The 18,052-nt window shown below is 44.9% G+C and overlaps 1 protein-coding gene across 2 annotated transcripts in view; it reads left to right on the forward strand.

Moving 5' to 3' along the window:
- Positions 1-362: 362 nt before the first annotated feature.
- The window catches only part of TTC7B (tetratricopeptide repeat domain 7B), a 513,408-nt gene continuing 495,718 nt past the window's right edge, over positions 363-18,052 (forward strand). For both annotated transcript variants that reach the window (XM_030214578.1, XM_030214579.1), the window contains exon 1: positions 363-527. In XM_030214578.1, the coding sequence (XP_030070438.1) occupies positions 407-527 (121 nt within the window). In that variant the 5' untranslated portion in view covers positions 363-406. The remainder of the gene's footprint in view (positions 528-18,052) is intronic.

The following is an 18,052-nucleotide window of genomic DNA, read 5'->3' on the forward strand; positions in this document are numbered from 1 at the left end:
ATTTGGGCTGTTTTTACGCTGGATTGGGTGGGAAAAAAATTTTCCACCTGGCAACACTGCACCTAGGTGCTTCACCCTCTGATCCAGAGCCAAGAAGTCACGTTTGCAGGGAAGGGGGCTCCTCTTCCCCCCTTCACTTTTTTTTTCCAAAAAGGTGGTAAATAAATCCTAATAAATAAATAAATTAGATTAGGCTGAAGTTCAGGGCTCACAATGCGGAAGGAGCCGTAGCGGGGATTTGAACCTGGCTCGGTTCATTTACAGCTAGTTTTCGCCCCCAGCCTCTGTGTGCGGATGGAACCGACTCACCCCAGACTGAACCGGGCCTGAGGCTTCTCCACCTCCAGGGGGCGCCGGTCCCGCTCTGCTCCCGCAGTCGCTCCGGAGCCCGGCGGCGGCTCCCGCCATGGCCACCAAGAGGTCGGGTTCCCGGCTGGAGACGGAGATCGAGCGCTGCCGCTCCGAATGCCAGTGGGAGCGAATCCCCGAGCTGGTCAAGCAGCTTTCGGCCAAGCTGATCGCTAACGGTGCGGAGAGGGACTGGGTGGCGGGCCTGGGCCTAGTCTAGCCGCGGAGCCTCGGACTTTCCTGTCTGGCGGGCCCGGGGAGGGAGGGGGGATAGCAGTGGTCTGGGAAGAGACTGTGCGAAGTAAATTCCAGGTAGACGGACTGAGCTCCAGCAATGGGAACTTTACAAACTGAACCTGAAGGAGAGGGTGGGACAGAGCAGAGATGTCACATAAGTGCTGTCGGTAGGAGAAGTGACAGGTAACACAGTAAGTCACTTGGGTTGTCAGTAGGAGAGGTTCAGTGCCGCACTGCATGTCACACAGTGAGTATTGTCAGTAGGAGAGAGGTTCAGTGCCGCACTGCATGTCACACAGTGAGTGTTGTCATTAGGAGAGAGGTTGATTGTTCCACTGCATGTCACACAATAAGTGTTGTCAGAAGGAGAGGTGAGAAGTTTAGTACTACACTGCACATAACACAGTAAGTCACTTGTGTTGTCAGTAGGAGAGGTTCAGTGCCGCACTGCATGTCACACAATAATTGTCCATAGGAGGGAGGTTCAGTATTGCACATGTCATACAGTGAGGGTTGTCAGTAGGACAGGTGAGAGGTTTAGTACTACACTGCATGTAACACAGTAAGTCAGTTGTGTTGTCAGTAGGAGAGGTTCAGTGCCACACTGCATGTCACACAGTGAGTATTGTCAGTAGGAGAGGTTCAGTGCCACACTGCATGTCACACAATAATTGTCCATAGGAGGGAGGTTCAGTATTGCACATGTCATACAGTGAGGGTTGTCAGTAGGACAGGTGACAGGTTTAGTACTACACTGCACTTAAAACAGTAAGTCACTTGTGTTGTCAGTAGGAGAGGTTCAGTGCCGCACTGCATGTCACACAATAATTGTCCATAGGAGAGAGGTTCAGTATTGCACATGTCATACAGTGAGGGTTGTCAGTAGGAGAGGTGAGAGGTTTAGTACTACACTGCACTTAAAACAGTAAGTCAGTTGTGTTGTCAGTAGGAGAGGTTCAGTGCCACACTGCATGTCACACAATAATTGTCCATAGGAGGGAGGTTCAGTATTGCACATGTCATACAGTGAGGGTTGTCAGTAGGACAGGTGACAGGTTTAGTACTACACTGCATGTAACACAGTAAGTCAGTTGTGTTGTCAGTAGGAGAGGTTCAGTGCCGCACTGCATGTCACACAATAATTGTCCATAGGAGAGAGGTTCAGTATTGCACATGTCATACAGTGAGGGTAACACAGTAAGTCACTTACGTTGTCAGTAAGAGAGGTTCAGTGCCGCACTGCATGTCACACAATGAGTGTTGTCATTAGGAGAGAGGTTGATTGTTCCACTGCATGTCACACAGCGAGTGTTGTCAGTAGGAGAGGTGAGAGGTTTAGTACTACACTGCACGTTACACAGTGAGTCACTTGTGTTGTCAGTAGGAGAGAGCTTCAGTACTACACTGCATGTCACACAATAAGTGTTGTCAGGAGAGAGATTTAGTGCCACACAGCATGTCATACAGTGAGTGTTGTCAGTAGGAGAGAAGTTGATTGTTCCATTGCATGTCAGACAGTGAGTGTTGTCAGTAGGAGAGGTGAGAGGTTTAGTACTACACTGCATGTAACACAGTAAGTCAGTTGTGTTGTCATTAGGAGAGGTTCAGTGCCGCACTGCATGTCACACAATGAGTGTTGTCATTAGGAGAGAGGTTGATTGTTCCACTGCATGTCACACAGTGGGTGTTGTCAGTAGGAGAGAGGTTCAGTGCCGCACTGTGTTGTCAGTAGGAGAGAGTTTCAGTACTACACTGCATGTCACGCAATAAGTGTTGTCAGTAGGAGAGAGATTTAGTGCTGCACTGCATGTCACACAGCGAGTATTGTCAGTAGGAGCATAAGAACATATTGTACTGGGACAGATTGAAGGTCCATCAAGTCCAGTATCCTGTTTCCAATAGTGGCCAATCCAGGTCACAAGTACCTGGCAAGATCTCAGAACATTGAAACAGATTTTATACTGCATATCCTAGAAATAAGCAGTGGATTTTCCTAAGTCCATCTTAATAATGGCTTATGGACTTTTCTTTTAGGAAATTATCCAAACCTTTTTTAAACCCAGTTAACTGCTTTTACCACATTCTTTGGCAATGAATTCCAGAGTTTAATTGCACGTTGAAGAAATATTTTCTCCAATTTGTTTTACATTTACTACTTAATAGCTTCGTTGTATGCCCCCCTAGTCCTTTTATTTTTGTAAAGAGTAAACAAGTGATTTGTCTCTACCTGTTCCATTCCGGTTTTTAAAAACGTTATTTATTGAAGATTTTTCATTTACAATTAGGAAAACCAAAATACGCTATCATTAAGGAAATACAAAAGAAAAGGAAATTGTACAATAAAAAACCAAGCAAAGATTTACTTCCACCCTTCCCAGAAATAGTGGATTTTCCCTAAGACCATTTAATAATGGTCTATGGACTTTTCCTTTAGAAAGCCGTCCAAACCTTTTTTAAACTCCGCTAAGTTAACCGCCTTTACTAAATTCTCCGGCAACGAATTCCAGAGTTTAATTACATGTTGAGTGAAGAAAATGTTTCTCCGATTCGTTTTAAATTTACTACTTTGTAGCTTCATCACATGCCCGCTAGTCTAGTATTTTTGGAAAGAGTAAACAAACGATTCACGTCTACCCATTATTTTCTAGACCTCTATCATATCTCCCCTCACCCGTCTTTTCTTCAAGCTGAAGAGCCCTAGCCACTTCAGCCTTTCCTCATAGGGAAGTTGTCCCATCCCCTTTATCATTTTCGTTGCCCTTCTCTGTACCTGTTCTAATTCCACTATAGGGAAGTTGTCCCATCCCCTTTATCATTTTCGTCGCCCTTCTCTGTACCTTTTCTAATTCCACTATATCTTTTTTGAGATGCGGCGACCAGACTTGAACATAGTATTCCAGGTGCGGTCGCACCATGGAGCGATACAAAGGCATTATAATGTCCTCATTTTTGTTTTCCATTCCTTTCCTAATAATACCTAGCATTCTATTTGCTTTCTTAGCTGCCGCAGCACACTCAGCAGAGAGTTTCAACGTATTATCAACGCCGCCGCCTAGATTCCTTTCTTGGTTGGTGACTCCTAACATGGAACCTTGCATTATGTAGCTATAATTCGGGTTCCTGTTTCCCACATGCATCACTTTGCACTTGCTCACATTAAACGTCATCTCCCATTTAGACACCCATCTGCTGTACTAACTATCTGTTCTTATACTCTGAGAAATTCTCCTAATTGTACAGCATCAACAAGCACAGTCCTTGGTTTGACAAACAATTAAACATCTCCTAGGATCCACTCAGTATTTTATAGACCTCTATCATATCTCCTCTCAGCTATCTCTTCTCCGAGCTGAAGAGCCCTGGCCCCTTTAGTCTTTCCTTACAGGGATGTCATCCTATCCCCTTTATCCTGTTCATCGCTCTTCTCTGCTGTATCTTTCTTGAGGTGCGGTGACCAGAATTGCACATAGTATTTGAGGAGTGATACGAAGGCATTATAATATTCTCATTTTTCTTAGCTATTGCTGCACACTGAGCAGAGGGTTTCAACGTATCCTTTTCCTGGGCGGTGACTCCTAATGTGGAACCTTGCATCATATAGCTATAATTTGGGTTCCTCTTTCCTACATGCATCACTTTGCACGTGCTCACATTGAATGTCATCTGCCATTTGGATGCTCAGTTTCCCAGTCTTTTAAGGTCTTCTACAGTTTTTCACAATCCTGTAGTGGTTTAATAACTTCGAATAATTTGTGTCTTCAGCAAATTTAATTACCTCACTAGTTATTCCCATCTATATGTTAAAAAGCAGTACTCCCAGCACAGACCCCTGGGGAACACCACTGTCTACCTTTCTCCATGGAGAATACTGACCATTTAACCCTACTCTCTGTTTTCTATCTTTTAACCAGTTTTTAATCCACAACAGGACATTACCTCCTATCCCATGATTTTCTAATTTTCTCAGGAGTCTTTCATGAGGTACTTTGTCAAATGCCTTTTGAAAATCCAAATACACAATATTGACCAGCTCACCTTTATTCACATGTTTATTCACCCCTTCAAAGGTTCAATGCTGCACTGCATGTCACAGTGAGTGTTGTCAATAGGAGAAAGGTTCAGTACTGCACTGCATGTCACAGTGAGTATTGCTATTAGGAGAAATGTTCAGTATTGCAGTGCATGTCACACACTGAGAGTTGTCGGTAGGAGAGAGGTTCAGTATTGCAGTGGATGTCACATAGTGAGTGTTGTCAGTAGGAGATGTTCAGTACTGCACATCACACAGTGAGTGTTGTTATTAGAGATGTTCAGTATTGCAGTGCATGCCATACAGTGAATATTGTCAGTAGGAGAGAGGTTCAGTACTGCAGTGCATGCCATACAGTGAGTATTGTTATTAGGAGAGAGGTTCAGTACTGCATTGCATGCCACACACTGAGAGTTGTTATTAGGAGGGAGGTTCAGTACTGCATTGCATGCCATACAGTGAGTATTGTTATTAGGAGAGAGGTTCAGTACTGCATTGCATGCCACACACTGAGAGTTGTTATTAGGAGAGAGGTTCAGTACTGCAGTGGATGTCACAGATTGAGTGTTGTCAGTAGGAGATGTTAAGTACTGCACTGCATATCACACAGTGAGTGTTGTTATTAGAGATGTTCAGTATTGCAGTGCACGCCATACAGTGAGTATTGTCAGTAGGAGAGAGGTTCAGTATTGCAGTGGATGTCACAGATTGAGTGTTGTCAGTAGGAGATGTTCAGTACTGCACTGTCTTACATTAAGTGTTGTCAGTAGCAGAGACTCAGTAATTCTAGGGTTTCCCATTGTTGGAAAAGATTTGTTTGCTCATTTAAGTATTTAAATATCTGTATCATATTTGGAATGGTAGTATTTCCTGTATACAAGTACTAAGCCATTAATGACTTATGTGGGCCTTTGCAATGGTTGATAGTACTGTCCCCAGCCATCCCAAGGCAATGAAAGGTTAAGTGGCTTAGCCAAGGCCACATGGAGACACCATGGGATTTGAACCTGTGCCCTCTGGTTCCCAGCCCTAAGCTTTAACAATGAAGCTCCTCATATGGTCAGATCTTTAGTTCTGCTGCAGATCCCAAACTGTTTTGGTTGATTTTCTCTGAAAGCTTAAATTCTTTTTGTGTCCTTTGCAAGATGTGGTTTCCAAATCTGAAAACAGTACGTCGAGTGAGGTCTTATCAATGACTTGTTGAGAGCATTATTATCTCCTTCTTTCTTCTGGTTATGCATCTTGCTATGCAGCTGAGGATCCTTCTAACTTTGACCACTTCCTGGTCACATTCTTTCACCACCTAGAGATCCTCCAACACTATCGGTCTCTTTTCTGGTGTGTGTTCTTCAGCCTTTCGCTTCCTATTGCATACAGTTCCTTTGCTTTTCCACACCCCAAATATATCACTCTACATTTCTTCACCTTAACCCTTAATTGAAAGCACTAGCCCGCTTCTAATTGTTGTAGATCACTTCTCATGATTTCCACTCCCTCTGAGGTAATAACTCTGTTGCTAACCATTGTGTCATCCACATAAATGCATACTTTTCCTTCTAACCCTTTGGCTCACAAATATATCGAACAGAATGGATCCCAGGATGGATCTCTGAGGTACTCCATTACTCTCATTTCTTTCTTCTGAGTGAATTTAATTTACCGCTATCTTCTGTTGCCTACCAGTCAACCAATTTCTGATCCAGTTTACCACCCTGGGTTCCATCCTCAAGCTGCTTACTTTATTTTTAAGTCTCTTATGAGGAACTGTTACCAAAGGCTTTGCCGAATCTAAGTAGACCATATCTATTGGATAGCCACCAATCCAGTTCTTTTGCCTCCCAATCAAAGAAATCAATCAAGATTTGGTACAATCTGCTTTTGGTAAAGCCATGTTGCCTTGGATCTTGCAGGTTATTGGACTGTAGAGAGTTCACAATCTTTTCCTTCAGGAGTGTGTCTCCATTACTTTTCCCACCACCAAAGTAAAGCTTACTTGGCCTTTATTTTCCCACCTCTTCCCGGTTACCACTTTTGTGAAGAGGGTCACATCAGCCTTTCTCCAAACCTGCAGAACTTCCCCTGTCTATTAAGATCTATTAAACTCTTCTGTTAGAGGACCTGCAAAAACCTTTCTAAGCGTCCTCTGTGTTGTAGGAAATATCTCATCCGATCCCATGGCTTTGTCCACTTTCAGTTTTGCAAGTTGTTCATAAACACTTTTCTTCAGTGAATTGTGTGGTATCTACTCCATTCCCGTATTTATCTTTGTCAGTCATCTGCAGACGTTCTCCGGGTGCTTCTTCCATGAACATGAACAGAAGTAATTGTTTAGAATTTCTTCTTTTTTTCTAGTCACTTTCTCCACATTGATCCCCAGCATCTTTGAGTCATGTTATTTCACCTCTGAGCTTCCTTCTTTCCCCAATTTACTTGAAAAAAGACTTGTCACTTGCTATTCTTTCTTGTGCCTGTGCTTGTGCCACCCTGATTTTTTTCTTTTAGCTTTGGGTACTACTTTTTTTTTTGTTTTTGTGATGTTCTGTATTTTTCTTCTTTTTTTTTTTTTGTCTTTAATTTTACAGCCACTTCTTTGGAGAACCAGTTTCCTTTTCCTCTTGCTTGTATTTACTTTTCATACATAAACATCTGTTGCCCATTTTATAACCCTTTTCAGTTTAGTCCGGTCTTCCCACTTCCTACCACCCTGCCAGCAAATCCTTCAGGTACTTCCCCATTTTACTGGTGTTTGAAATCCAGGATTCCAAGTTGGGTGTGAGTGGAAATATACTGTATTACAGGCAGAAAGGCATTCCTGTTTCTCCAGTGATTTACTGCAGTCAGCTTGGGGGTTCCAGTTAAGTTTTTGTCAGCACGTTTCTATAGCTAATGTGTGGTAATTTAAGAACATAAAGAGTTGTCAGACCAGAGGTCCATCAAGCATTTGGTAGGGCTGTATTCATACTTTGCATTTTTGACCAAGGTGAGATATTTAGTGAGCATGTAATTTCTGTGTGAGGCAGGGGCATTGCTACCATTGAGAGAGCTGGGCAAAATGCCCAGGGCCGCTGGTCCTCCAAGTGCTGGTGGGTCATGGCAGAGGTAGCTTGCCAGGTGCCCTTGACCTGGATTGGCTGCTGTCGGGGACAGGATGCTGGGCTCGATAGACCTTTGGTCTTTTCCCAGTATGGCATTACTTATGTACTTATGCTTACTCTCAAGTGGGACCTTTCCTCTCCCACATCCTGCCACTCTGTTGCAATTTCCTGTGGGCAGGACGCAGCAGAGGAAAGGCCTCGCTGGACAGCCTTCAGCACTGCCTCTGCTGCGACCCGCTAGCATTTGGAGGACTGGGAGTGGGGAATGGAGGTAGGCAGATGCTGGACCTGCAGGGAGTGGAAACTCTGGACCCAGGTGCATGGGTGGTGGGAAGGGGAGAGAGCCTGAGTCAAAGCAGAAAGGTAAGAGAGGGAGAGAGATGTGGGATGGGATGGGGGGGCTGAGAGAGGAGAAAAAGAGACCTGGAGCAAAAGGGAGGGGGATGAGAGGGGGCAGATTCTGGACTGGGGTGGAGCAGAGGGAAGATAGGGAGGCAGAGACTGGACTGGGGAGGAAGAGAGGGAGGCAGAGACTGGACTGGGGAGGAAGAGAGGGAGGCAGAGACTAGACTGGGGAGGAACAGAAGGAGGCAGAGACTGGGCTAGGGGAGCGACACTGGCCCAATTGGAAGAAGGGAAAGAGAGATGCCATACTACTGAAAGTGGGTGGGAGTTCAAGGGGGCACAGGAGGACTGGAAGAGAGAGTAGAGAAGCCAGACTTGAGGAGGGACAGGTACACAAAAGAGATGCTGGTTCTGGAGGGAGCATAGGGACAGGGACACAAACACAGGTGGGAGACACTGGACAGGACAGATAGAGACACATAAGAAAGGTGGATGGTGAACCTCGAGAAGAAACGTCAAAAGTACAGGAGACTGCAGAGAGTTAAGAGACATGCAGGAAAGCGACACTAGGACCAAAGAAATGCTCAGACAAAGATTGAAAATTAAAAAAAAAAAATGTATTAATTGTAATATGTCAGCTTTAGGAAATGTGCATCTTCTCCTTCCCCTCCCCCCTTGGGTGCAGTGTTGTTATAGGGGGACCTATTTAGTTCTAGCTACGCCTCTGGTGTAGGGATTTGTAGCACTTGCTTGTTTTCTTTTCTCAACAAGAGGTGTGTTGTAAGGACTGGTGAATTGTTTGCAGTGCTGCCTTTTCAGAGACTCTGGTTGCAGGGGGTGTGGCTATTGTAGGGGTAGATCCCCTTTAAGGATGGCCTTGTGTGTGAGTATTGGTGCCTTTTTGTTATTTGGATTTAGCTTTCACCTTTTTCAGTAATAGCTCAAGATGAGTTGCATTAAGGTACGCTAAATATTTCCCTTTCCTCAAAGGGCTTCCAGTGTAAGTCTCTACCTGAAGCAATGGAAGGTTAAGTGATTTGTCCAGGATCACAAGGAACAGCAGTGAGATTTGAACTGGGCTTCCCTGGTTGTCAGCCCAGTGCTCTGACCATTAGGTGACTCCTCCACTCCAAACAAAGCACTGTTTTCAAATAATAAGCGTATGCCTGTACATTTTGGTTTCTTCCACATGCAGCTCTTATCTGGCCTTTCTCTCATTGGCTGCATCTGTTTGGCTATGACATGCATGGTATCATACTTGCGGGCTGTAAGAGCTGACAGCTTTGCACTTTATCTGCAATGGCATAACTCTGGGGGTTGGGGCAGGGTTAGCTGAGAGGCAGCAGGAGTGGCTGGCTGCCTTCTGTAGGCCTTAGGTGTGAGGTCCTCGAGGCTGGACCGGAATTCGTGAGCCCTTGGACCACTGCCGAGGAGCAGCAGAGGCAGACAAGACCACCCTGGAACTGGATACAAGGAAGAGCAGGACTGGAACTCTGGACTGGAGTAGTAACTAAGGCAGACAACTAGAACAGGCAGAACAGGAACAGCTTCACCTGCACTTGACCACCGTTCCTCCGGAGTTGAGCTCCGGAGTGCAGGTGGCCGGCAGGACTTGCAGGACAGAGCAGGAACACACTGCCACCAAAGAGAGGCTTGAAGCACATAGGAAGTGCACACACAAGAAGGGCAGACAGGAGCCATCTTGGAAGCTGGAACAGAACAGGCGGAAGCCATCTTAGATGCTGGCTCCCCAGAGAGGCATAGCCCACACAGGTGAGGTCTAGTGAAGTAATCAGCACACAGAGACAAAACTAACACAGAAACAGACAGAAGCCAGCACAGATGCTGACCCCCAGAAATAAGGTAAGTCTGAGGGTGGTCACGGCCACAGACGTGACACTAGGCAAACAAGCATGAACTCCCCAAATTCCCGTAAACAGGTCCTTGCATGGTTCTGACTGCAAAGGAAAACCAGCAGAGTAGGGGAGCACCATCTAAGAAGCCCTGCTTAACGGCTGTCCCTGCCAACTGGAGAAGAATGTATAGGGGATGGGGAGAATGGACAGATTCCTGCAGATTTCTGAACATTTGAGCCCTAGGCATGTTCTTGGTTTGCATTAACCGTGCTTCTGGTAGCTTATCTCCTGTCCAGGTTTATCCAAATATGTGTCCGGGTAAACCAGCACCCATTATGTTTCAGTCCTAGTGACAATCCTCTTGAAGGTCATGTTGACTGTTCAAGGACACAGACAGAAAGCTGATTAGTTTGGTAACTGGTATTTTACCTTGAAACAGACCACAGGGCTTGCAGCTTAGTGACTTGGGCCAGTTATACGTTCAATAAACTGTGCATTTTCGTGCACTTTGGTGGTTTTCTATTTCCCCTGTGGTAGTGGCTCCAAATGGTAGTTTGGCATACGCCATGGCAGGGATGAACCTCACGGTTGGAGATGATCTCACTCTCTTAGATTGGCTGCTAGTGAGTGTTTGTCTCAAAACTTACGTTGCCAAAGAGAGCTGCCTCCTAAAGTTTCTAAGGCACGATTTATGTATCTAACATGTCGAGATTGGCTTGGAAAATCTTTTTAAAATCACACCAGTGGTTCCCAAAACAAATGGGCCAATTTGTGTGTCATTTTATCATATTTTCTTAGTTTTTGAATGCATCTGTTAGTACTTGAGATCATCTCTCTTTCCACACACAGTACAGAATAGTCACTTGGTACTGACACTTGTATTAGTAATGCTGTCGTTTTGTTGGCTCCTTTTCTTGTATAGAGCTTATCGTTGATAAGAATGGGAACTGTTTTCATTAAGCGGGAGTGGATGAGAGATGGTGCTTCTTTATTGTGCCTTTCTGTATGTAGGCCCACTAATATTAGCATACTACACTTTGTGACAAGGGAGTAATTCTGTTAGGTGCACTAAGAATGTGCGTAAATTTCGGTATTTTAGCCATTTACACAGGTAAGTAGTCAAATACATGTGTAATCCCCCATTATAATGGGGATTACAGAGTGGTGGTGGGTTCTGCCTAGAGTCACTGGGAGGGAGGGAGAGAGATGTCCTTGGGTGGAGGGAAGCCCAACCCAAAGGGAGTGTTTGTGGAATAATTTACAGAGAGAAATGTTTTTAATTAGTTATTGACAGCAGAGGTGGAGTTTGAAGGTAATAAAAGTTCTGGTTTGTTTAAGCTCGTGGTCTTTGGTTGCCTTCACCTACACCAGGACCCTAGGAGGAGAGGGGGTATTCTGGAAAGGCAGAATAAGTACACACCGCCTTGAGTGAATTCCTTCAAAAGGCGGTAAATTAATCCTAATAAATAAATAAGTATTGTCATACTGGGACAGACCAAAGGTCCATCAAGCCCAGCATCCTGTTTCCAACAGTGGCCAATCCAGGTCACAAATACCTGGCAGGATCCCAAAAAAAGTACAATACATTTTATGCTGCTTATCCCAGAAATAAGTGCAGGAGTGGTTAGGGTGGTGGACTTTGGTCCTGGGGAACTGAGGAACTGAGTTCGATTCCCAGCACAGGCAGCTCCTTGTGACTCTGGGCAAGTCACTTAACCCTCCATTGCCTGCCGCATTGAGCCTGCCATGAGTGGGAAAAAGTGCAGGGTACAAATAAAATAAAAAAAATATTGTAGGTCAGTGCATGACTGAGACATGAAGTATTGCCATACTGGGACAGACCAAAGGTCCATCAAGCCCAGCATCATGTTTCCAACAGTGGCCAATCCAGGTCACAAATACCTGGCAAGATCCCAAAAAAGTACAAAACATTTTATACTGCTTATCCCAGAAATAAACTGAGGCTGAAGTAAGGAGAAGTTCCTGCCCCTAAAAGCAGTAACTGTGAGGGTGAAAAGAGCTCTGGGTGGGAAAGGGGAAACCAGCCTGGGAGTGAGAGCTGGAATAGGGGAAGCCTGTTCAAGGCCAGGGTGTAGCCCGGAGAGGGACATCGCTGGAAGGAGGACAGACGAGGTCTGATCCTGAGGGAAACATAGTGAACAGAGACATCAGGAGCAGCCTCGGAATATAAAGGCCAAAGGGATGGGTGATGGACTGGAGGAGGTGTAAATTTATACACGGTTCTGGATTGTGGAAAAGAGAAATATTTTCTAGTGAATAAAACTGAACCAAATAGTCTTGGCTGGAGATGAAATAAGAAACCTCTTAAACAGAAAGCTGACTGTATATGAAGAGTTTGAAGTTTGGATTTATTGCTGTTGCAGAGTTCAGTAAAGTTTACATAAAATCACAACTCCTTGGTGTGCTGAGTATTCCTTTGAGAGAGAGAGAGTAAAGAGCTACTCCTGGGACTGTGAGAGGGTATTCAGAAAGTAGCCCAGCTTAACATACTATGGCCTTCCCCAGCCTATGCCCAAACTTGAATCTGGAGGACTGAAAGAGGAAAAAGGTATCGAGTGACCAAGGAAATCTGCTTGCTGTGACCCAGGTCGGTCGGAGAGAACTGAGCTGGTTGGTGAGACCCGGGTATACATGTATAAATGACCTTTATGCATATGCATGCACAGAGATGGTACAAAGTTCAAAAAAGCAGAAAAAAAGCACTAAAAGCCTTCAAAACAGGGACACAAATCCTTTTAATAGTATAACTTGAATACCAGTCTTGTGTTAATGACCCGACACGGGCCGTGTTTTGGCACACAGCGCCTGCATCAGGGGTCAGTGATTGATTCATAAGCAATTCTGATTGAAAAAATCCGACGTATAATGGAGGTGTCTCCTTTCCCGCACGATGCAAATAGAGTGGAGTTCCCTACCCCTCACTGTCGAATACAAAACAGTCCTTCCTGATCTTATGCTTGTAACTAATCTTCAGGACAAATTGAGTTTTTCTGATGTATGGACAGAAAAGAACTATGCAAGGGATGGACATAAAAAAATGTGGACATTGTTCCATTTGTTCAGTGACTGTAGAGAGTTCTATATTGAATTGGCAGAATAGTAAGGAGCTTAAATTGAGATATTGTACTTCTTGTGATTCAGAAAATGTAGTTAATAAATATAAATGTCCTTGTGAACTTTTAGATATAGGACATACCACAAGGAAATATAAAGCATGAGTGATTGAACATCGACATTGCATAACTCGTGAGAAAATTGAAGTCTCTGTGGTGTGACATTGCCAGCAGTTTAAACATCAGTTTGACCAAATGAAATGCATTATCATTGATCACGTCTATTTGGGGGTGTGGGGGGGGGGGATGTTAAAAAAGTTTAAATACGGTTGAACCGCAGGGATTGAATAGAAATGTGGAATGGAATGCTTATTTGTAGTTTTTCCCTGGCGGTCTTAATTGTTTGAAAGGTGTTTTAATTAAATATAAGGAAGTTAATGGTTGACCCCTGTTCATCAATATGGTTTTGTCCGATGAACTGGATTGTCTACTCAAACAGGATTGGCTATTCAAGTCCTTGGCATCTTTTTATTTCCTGGTGCCATCTCTGTGCCAAATAACGTGGGAAATCCATCGTGCATTGTGAGATTCTTCCTGAAGCAGCATTTGGATAAGCGAAACAAGGCGCTCTTGTTGAAGAAAAATATTACATGGAACTAGCAGTGCACTGTACAGTGCGTTACACAGATGGAATTGTGGAAACTACCAATGGATACAGGCTTGGTTGGAGCTACATCAGCGGATCATGGACCTTTTTTTTACAGCTAAGTGAATTTACGGGCATTTTGTCTGCTGGTTATGCTCCTCTGATTTTTTGTAATGGGCATTGAATGCAGTAAGCTTACTTGCTTGGTTCTAGTTTAAGTATTATTTTTAGGATTATGGATTTGTTAATAATTCATTAAGTTTTGTGTGTTCATTCACTTTGATCTAGGTATTTGAAAGAAGGGTTTTTGAATTAATAGATTTTCTAAATGAGTAGGAAGCTTTTTTTTTTTTTACCTGATTCTTTTGTCCTCTTTCTTCCTTTAAAAAATGGACCTGTGATAATAACTGACTCCCATTTACGATGGTGGTTCTTTCAATAGTGTATTATTCCCTATTGGAAGATTTGAGGTCAGTGTTACTTAAAACAATGTTTGCCTGGAGGAAGTGAATGAGGCACAAAGTTCAAAGTATTTTGATATTAGCATTGTCATTTGTTCTATAGTTTGTGGTCCCATAGAATTAGGTAGGATCTGTGGTAGTGTCAGATTCTTCTTACACTTTTGTTATTTTTTTCTTTTTTTTTTAAATTGCTTTATTTATAACCATTTATATGTTTACAAGCGATAAAACAACTTGCTGGAAATACAGAGAAAGTAATATGTAGGAATTATTTCAGTCAGGTAATTCTATTCTCTTCCTTAGACCACTAAATAGGGAGAGTGAAACAAGATAAGGAGATAAATTAAACAGTAAACAGAAAAAAAAACGTGGTATTAACCTGATTATCCCCAGATATTACTCGTCTAATTCATTATTCCACATTGATCATCTGGTTGGCTTCTTCAAGGCCAATATGGTGTATAGTCAAATAATTTCATTGAAAACATACTTATTGTCCAATATTAGTCAGAAATAATACATCTGATTACATTCTTTCTCTTTAAAAAACCAGAAGTTATTTAACAATACATATACTTAAGTCTCTAATTCAAATCCCACTGATTAAAGTAATCCCACACTTTTGTTATTTTAACAACAATCCCCAAGTCAGTTTCCTAAGAAGAAAAAAATAAAGTGCTTTTCCCAGGACCCCTCTTCAACCCCAACCCATTTCTCTGAAATCTTCCTGTCTCTGGAGTCATGTAGATTTCCTAAAGTGAGCCCTTAGGTAGCTCTTCCTATCAATAAATGCATGAGTTGAAGATGCTTGGGAGAGACTTTTTTGTATTGTTTAAATAACTGAACTTTGAAGACTTATGGAAAATGCATGAATGGACAGTAGCTTGGGTTGAAACTTTGAGAGTTAGCATTACATCATAGAACCACATAACAGGGAACTGGGGAGGAACATGTCTAGCTCTGCACAACCCAATAACGATGATAATAACAAGCAAGCAGTAGTTAATGGCATTAATCATGCAGTCCTGGTCAGGGCTGCCAGGAGACTGGGCCGGGCCCGGGGCAAGGCCGCCCCCACTGCCCCCCCCCCCCCCGAGGTCGTCGTCATCACCGCCCCCCTCTGTCCACCACCGGGCCAGGCCCCCCTGAATTCAAATCATAGCGCCTCACCTCGACCTTGCTCTGTGTGAAAGAAGCGCAGCAGCGGCAGTCTGCAGATCGCCTCCTTGCCTCCCTTCGGGCCTTCCCTCCCTGTGTCCCGCCCTCGTCTGACGTAACTTGCGTGAGGGCGGGACACAGGGAGGGAAGGCCCAAAGGGAGGTGATCTGCAGACTGCCGCTGCTGCGCTTCTTTCACATGGAGCAAGGTTGAGGTGAGGCGCTATGATTTGAATTCAGGGGGGCCTGGCCCGGTGGTGGACGGAGGGGGGCGGGTGGAGGGGACTGCGGCACCGGGCCCCCCTTGGAGGCCCAGGCCCGGGGAATTTTGTCCCCCCTGCCCCCTCTCAGCCCTGGTCCTGGTGCCAAAAATGTATTGCCATACAGTACACCCAAGGGATGGCTACACATTTGACTTAGAAATGCTATGACTGCCAAGCATGTTGGAATCCTACGTAATATGAAAGGCTAACAAATAAATTTAATATTTCTCCTTTTACATCCCTCATCGTATACTCTTAGTAGACCAAATGAGTAGGATGCATAGCCCCCCTCCTACTGACAAAAGAAATGTTGTTCTGTCCATTGTACAGAAATATCTTCAGTGAGTAAATCCAAACATGACTTTAATCTACTTGATGCACATCCACTGCACTATCCTATCTAATAAAATGCACCTCCAACGTTCTGAAGTTGACTGCGTGGCTGTCTGGCTGAGGCATTCATGCGCTGCTCTGCTGTAAGGCTACTGAACGTCACGTAGTTCCGGGAACGTCAGCTGCAGCACTGGCCAAACGCATGAGGCCCCACCCCTGCCGCCCTCGCCGCAATGCCATGCCCCCCCAGGTCGCCGCCACCAGGCGTGCAGGCTCGGCCCTTCTCTCTTTGTTAGCTTTGGTCCCGCCCTCATTTCCTCTTTCCGCAATGACGGCGGGACCAGAGCTAACACAGAGAGAAGGACCGAGGCTGCACGTCTTTAAATGCTGCTTTCCTGTGAAGATGATTTTTAAAACTTGGAGCGAGTGCGGATGGAACTGGGAGGGAAGAAGGGAGGGACGACGACCCTAGAACTGGGAGGGAGGGGGACCCTGAAACTTGGAGGGAGGGGGAGGTGGGAGGGGCGGGGCAACTCTGGAACATGGAGGGAGGGAGGGAGGGAGGGGGCAACCCTGGAACTCGGAGGGAAGGGAGGGGGACGACCCTGGAACTCGGGAAGGGACGACCCTGGAACTCGCAGGGGGGGGACAACCCTGGAACTCGGAGGGAGGGGGCCCATGGCACACACTCTCATTCTCACACACACACTCTCTCACAGACACACTCGCACCGTCTCACTCTCTCTCTCTGTCACACACACACTCGCACATTCACTCTCTCTCTCTCTCACAGTCAGTCTCACACACACTCTCTCAAACCTACACACTCAGAGGACAACCTTGCTAGCGCCCGTTTCATTTGTGTCAGAAACGGGCCTGCTTTACTAGTATTCCAATATTTAACAAAAGGCCTCTGATCAAATGTAACCACACAACCCTGGAAAGGGGATATTAGCGGTATACAAGGATTAGAATTTGAATATTAATCATGGGGTGTCTTTGGAGTAGTGAGCTACAAATGAGACTTCAACTTAAGCCCGACAGTGGGAAAGTATCTCAATAATGTTTATGTTTATTAGGCTCTTGTTATGCCACCTTTCAGAACAGAAATCAAAGTGGTACACAAACTAAAAAAAAATAGTAGAATAATTTGAAAGGAATTATAATTCAAAATAGGGACGAGAAGAACAAATTGGAAATAAGAATCCAGGGGAGAGAAAAATGAATACTAAAAGAGGCCAGAAAGCACTATCAAATTACCGTCAAGAAAAGGGAGAGGTGATCCTGCAGTTCGCTAGCAGCCAACGCAGCTGAGATCATGGCCTGAGCTCCAGTAATATTATAAGAGAAAGGTGAAGTGGCAGCACACCTATGATGTGGCCGGCAGAGATTCCTAAGCTGAAAACTCCCAACAACTGTCCCTCCTGCATACCTTATAAATAGCAGATCTTCGCCTGCAGGAAGCAGCGACTGATACATACTGCATACACCGGCCCCACAGCCTTCCTCTGACGTATTCCCGCCTATGCGGAAACAGGAAGCTGCATCAGTGGGAAGGATGTGGGGCCAACATGAGTACTGTGTATTAGTTGCTGCTTACTGCTGATGAAAATCTGCTATTTAAAAGGTGTGCAAGAGAGGGGGGATATTTGAGAGACCATATGGCATGCAGGCGAGAGGAGAGACCAAATCACCTATGGGATGGGATGGGGTTCTTCTGCCCACCCATCTTGGGCCCAGGCCCACCCAAAATTGGGTGTCTGGCTACTCCCCTGACACCTGGGTGACATTCCTCAAGAATGCTTGGCAAACCTGACTTGGCACCTCCAGTCACATTCTGGCCACAGTTCCTCTCACTTCCTTCTCTCCATCATCAACAGTGCTGACGTTCTTCTTCCTTCACCTCCCTCTGACAGGGGTGGTGGGTGCTGCCGAAGGAGGAGCATTATACTGTGTAGGGGACTGTGAGCTGGCCGACAGCCCCACCACCTACTACAGGTTTCTGCACAGTCTCAAACTGTCACTCACAGTTTTCAGGTTTGCAGATGCTATTCTCGAGGGCTACAGGGTGACTCAAGTTCCTTTGCTCAGTGAGGAGTGGAGGTAAAATCTTTCTTCAAGACTGAATTCTTTAGTGCCTTTTCTCCACTAGGCAATTGTTACGTTCTCTGCTTGACCACCAGTCGGGAAACTGGGCAGTCTACTAC

Source organism: Microcaecilia unicolor, chromosome 9 (genome assembly GCF_901765095.1).
Source record: "Microcaecilia unicolor chromosome 9, aMicUni1.1, whole genome shotgun sequence".
Lineage (NCBI taxonomy): Eukaryota > Metazoa > Chordata > Amphibia > Gymnophiona > Siphonopidae > Microcaecilia > Microcaecilia unicolor.